Below are 3,951 nucleotides of genomic sequence, written 5' to 3' on the forward strand. Positions count from 1 at the left end.
ATTATTAAATAATATAAAGACAATGTTTATTATATATATATATATATATATATATGTTTTACAATATATATATAACAATTACATTTACATTTTTTACAGCTGAGATATCTCAGGTGGCTATTCCCAGATTTAAAAAATATATATATATGGATTTAACATCATGCGGTATTTATGCAATTCTCGTGTTGATGTTGCTATAAACACCGCCGACATGATGTGGATTTAACACCGTTCTTTTAAACCTGTAGTTTTAAAATCCACATTCATATTTTTTAGGACATACATTCATTTAAATTATTCCAATTTAAATTATTCCATTCGCCGTACTTGGGAAGAATTTTGCGTGTTTGAGAAATGATTAAGATTATTTAGTCTTCGTTTCGAAATATCAAACTGTGATATATCATGCAATAAGGAAGTGTTTATTGTGTTACAAGGCTATTGTTGAGATCGAATATTACGCATCGTCGTGAATTTTCTGGCTTTGAATATACGAGCGTATATTGGAAGCACCACACTCGGTGCTACACCGAGTTGTTGGCGATGTTGACGCTTCAAGGATAGAATGGAATCGGGAAAGTGGGTTAATAAACCGTACGTGTACGTTGCACTTTATCGATCCGCGATATATTTATTACAAAGATAGGTATTTGTTGCTCGCGGTGGTATCTGCTAGAGCTTAATATAGAGCGTGATGCATATAAAACGCATTGCTAATCGGCTGAGACCGTTATATCATGTTATATCATGTTTGATACTGTACATGCAAATACATTTGCATATGGCGAATTAATTTTCATTAATATCATTACAGAAATCCGATTGAGACACACGGACGTGAGTGTTTTATTTATTAGGTCAGCAAGAACGCACGCGGTATTAATTGCGACGTTAATTTATCAATGTGCTTTTAATAATACAAGATAAATGAAGCGTGCTTTTGTTATTTTTCTTTCCTAAATTTAACAATGTTAATGTGTCTGTCTTATGAGATCGATAATAATCTCTAGTTTCTTCTTTATTATTAAAATTGTAATAAACGATGGTTTTTTGCTTGTACATATAATATTCTTAAAGTTTTCAAAATTAGTACAAATCGTATTTAAATATAAATATTTTCTGGTTTATTCTTATTACTATTAATATTATTATTATCATTATATAATTACCAATTAATCACCAATTACATATATTATTATTATCATTACTATAATATTATTATTATCATATAATAGATTATTAATTTAAAAAATAATCATGTTTATTGTTGCGATTTTAAATAGTCCATTTTTTTACTTCAATGTTAATATATAAAAAAGAAAATGCATTTAAAGAGGATGCAAACTAAATAAACATTGGAAGTTTTTCAAAAGATTTAACGATAATGCCAGTGTTGGAGTTTATTAACTTATTTCAATCGATTTGATGGCTAAAAAACACCTCGGGAATCCTTTTGGTGCGCTTTAGTGATGTCAATGAGGCGAGAGAGATGGAGAGCTGGCTGGCACAGACTTCATTAATTAAGCGCGCGTTGATTCCACTACGGAAGAGTTGAATCACTACGGTAAAACGTTTTGCGACACTGAGTGACGTCGGCGTATTTAGCCAAGATTGAATCGTGACTCGCAACGAAAGAGCGCAATATAGAAGCTAGCGCAATATGCTAATGAAATGATAATCGAATTAAAACTCTCGATGAGCCTTTTTAGAAAATTTGATTTAATTGCGAGTAATTTTCTTCCCTGAATCACTGGAATATCTTGCGACATGGCTTGTGAACGAAATTAAACTACGATTTTTATTTATATTATATTTCAATTTGATTTTTTAATTGATTTGTAGAAATGTCGATGATCTTCGAAGAATTAATATTCTCATTGCTTAACACGATTTTGATCCAAACGCAATTTAACGAATGTCGTAGAATAATCGAAATATATACATGCAATGGATGAAAATGAATATTCAGTGAAACACGAAACCTATTTCATTTAGTTGGAATCAGAGAATTGTTAAATGACATTTGTTAAATGATGATATGACAGAAAAATTGTTGCTCATTTTCAAAAAAAAGTTTACATTTACATTTATTATATTAAATCTAGTATTCTGTTCCTCCATATTGGAAAGAGCACGCAAAATAATTCGGATCGTTAAAACCTAAAACCTGCATTCAATTATAGAGGACAATTAAAACTTGATGTAATTGAATAACAGTAGAAGAAAGTTTTAATAGCTCACGTTCTAGATCGAGCTTTCAAATATATTTATATGAAAGATATAAAACAGGTGGATGATACCGACATTGTGTAGAAATTATTATTCGATTATGCAAATACGGAAGTTGGAAATATCGCGCTGATGCAGATGCTCCTTCAATTAGGCATCGCAAAAACTTCGGGCCCTACTTTTGTAACGCTCGATGACGCAATGTCGAGTACGCATCAGTATCGTTGTTCTCACGCCTCTGACAAATTCCCAAAAGTTTCATCCAATTAATTTATTATTTTCTGATTACAGCGCTCGCGCGTAGCATGTCTTGACGAGTAGGACAGGCGTTTCTGGGTTCTCGTAGATAAGGGTTCTCCATAATGGCGGGCGGTCAACAGTTTCCGGAGCAGTACACGGTACCACAATACGCGAGGATCTTCCACAGTCTGCCGCATCTGAATGTCTCTTTACATTCAGTCAATAATACGTTCAATCCCCACTCCGAGATCTATTTGGAGGTAGGTTCGCTCGGCATGAATCCGTCAATTCTGACTTCCTTGGCCTCGATTGTCATCCTCGATTGCTTGCACTCCTTTCGCCTGCAGCCACTATGATATGTGCAAAATCGATCTCATGGACTTAAACAAAGTGCGTCCTATTAATTGGCCGCGCGCGATCAGAGCCTTTAAACTTTGCGCGGATCGATAAGCGAATTGTACGAAAAATCTAGATTTTATACGGCCCTATTGGTGGCAATTTCAAGATAAATATTGTATTCATATCTGGCGACGTGTGTATTGATATATGTGTCGGAACATCTTCAGGAGAATATCAGCACGCTCGACTTATTTCCAATCTGGATGTATTTCTGAAGTAAATGTATGCAACTGATACAAACATTCGATATACAAAATTTCTCTTTGTGCAAGATACCGCGAATTTTCCTTTTTGATGTTGAATCCCAATGATCTCTGATTTTTTTAATCGCTTTGCGATCTACTTTTGATCGGCTTAAAAATATTTTCCAGCAAGAGATACAAATAATACAATGTAATATAGTGATAAATTTTTACAAAATGTTAACAATTTCAGACAATTTATAGAATTAAATGAGTAATTATACGAACACACTTTTTAAATAATATGAATAAGTAGGTAAAAACAAATACAGGTTGATATATATTTATTCGTTTGTATTTTGACTTAGTTTCATGTAAAAATTTGTATTGTAACTAAGGCTGACCTAATTAAGATCAAAACATTTATATGATCATTATATATATATATATATATACAAGGTGACTCACAACTACCGCATTTTCTCTTAAGGACATATTCTTGAAGTAATTTTGAGACGAAAATTCTAATACGAAAGTGTCGAGACTACAAAAATTTTTTTAATTATAAAGTAATTTTAAATGCTTATAAGTCAAAAACCATTTTACTTTCATATTATTATTTCTGGATTCTTTTGAACATTCTAGGATAAAAATCCTAATACGAAAATATCGCTATAATTTTCACACTATCTTTTAAACAATTATAATTCAAAAACTATTATATTCTCAACATTTTTTTATTAGAGGAAGAATTTTCGTCTCAAAATTACCTCAAGAATACATTCTTAAGAGGAAATATGATAGATGTGAGACATTCTGTATATATATATATATATATATATATATATAATTATTATTTGTGTGTGTGTGTGTGTGTGTGTGTGTGTGTGTGTGTGTGTAG

General features: G+C 31.8%; 1 protein-coding gene across 1 annotated transcript in view; it reads left to right on the top strand.

The window, feature by feature from the left end:
* The first annotated feature begins 2,591 nt into the window (after positions 1 to 2,591).
* LOC105626781 (protein tweety) overlaps positions 2,592 to 3,951 on the top strand; it is a 6,170-nt gene continuing 4,810 nt past the window's right edge. Inside the window, exon 1 of the mRNA XM_012208077.1 lies at positions 2,592 to 2,729. Within this exon, the coding sequence (XP_012063467.1) occupies positions 2,592 to 2,729 (138 nt within the window). The remainder of the gene's footprint in view (positions 2,730 to 3,951) is intronic.

This window comes from Atta cephalotes (genome assembly GCF_000143395.1).
Source record: "Atta cephalotes unplaced genomic scaffold scaffold00006, whole genome shotgun sequence".
NCBI lineage: Eukaryota > Metazoa > Arthropoda > Insecta > Hymenoptera > Formicidae > Atta > Atta cephalotes.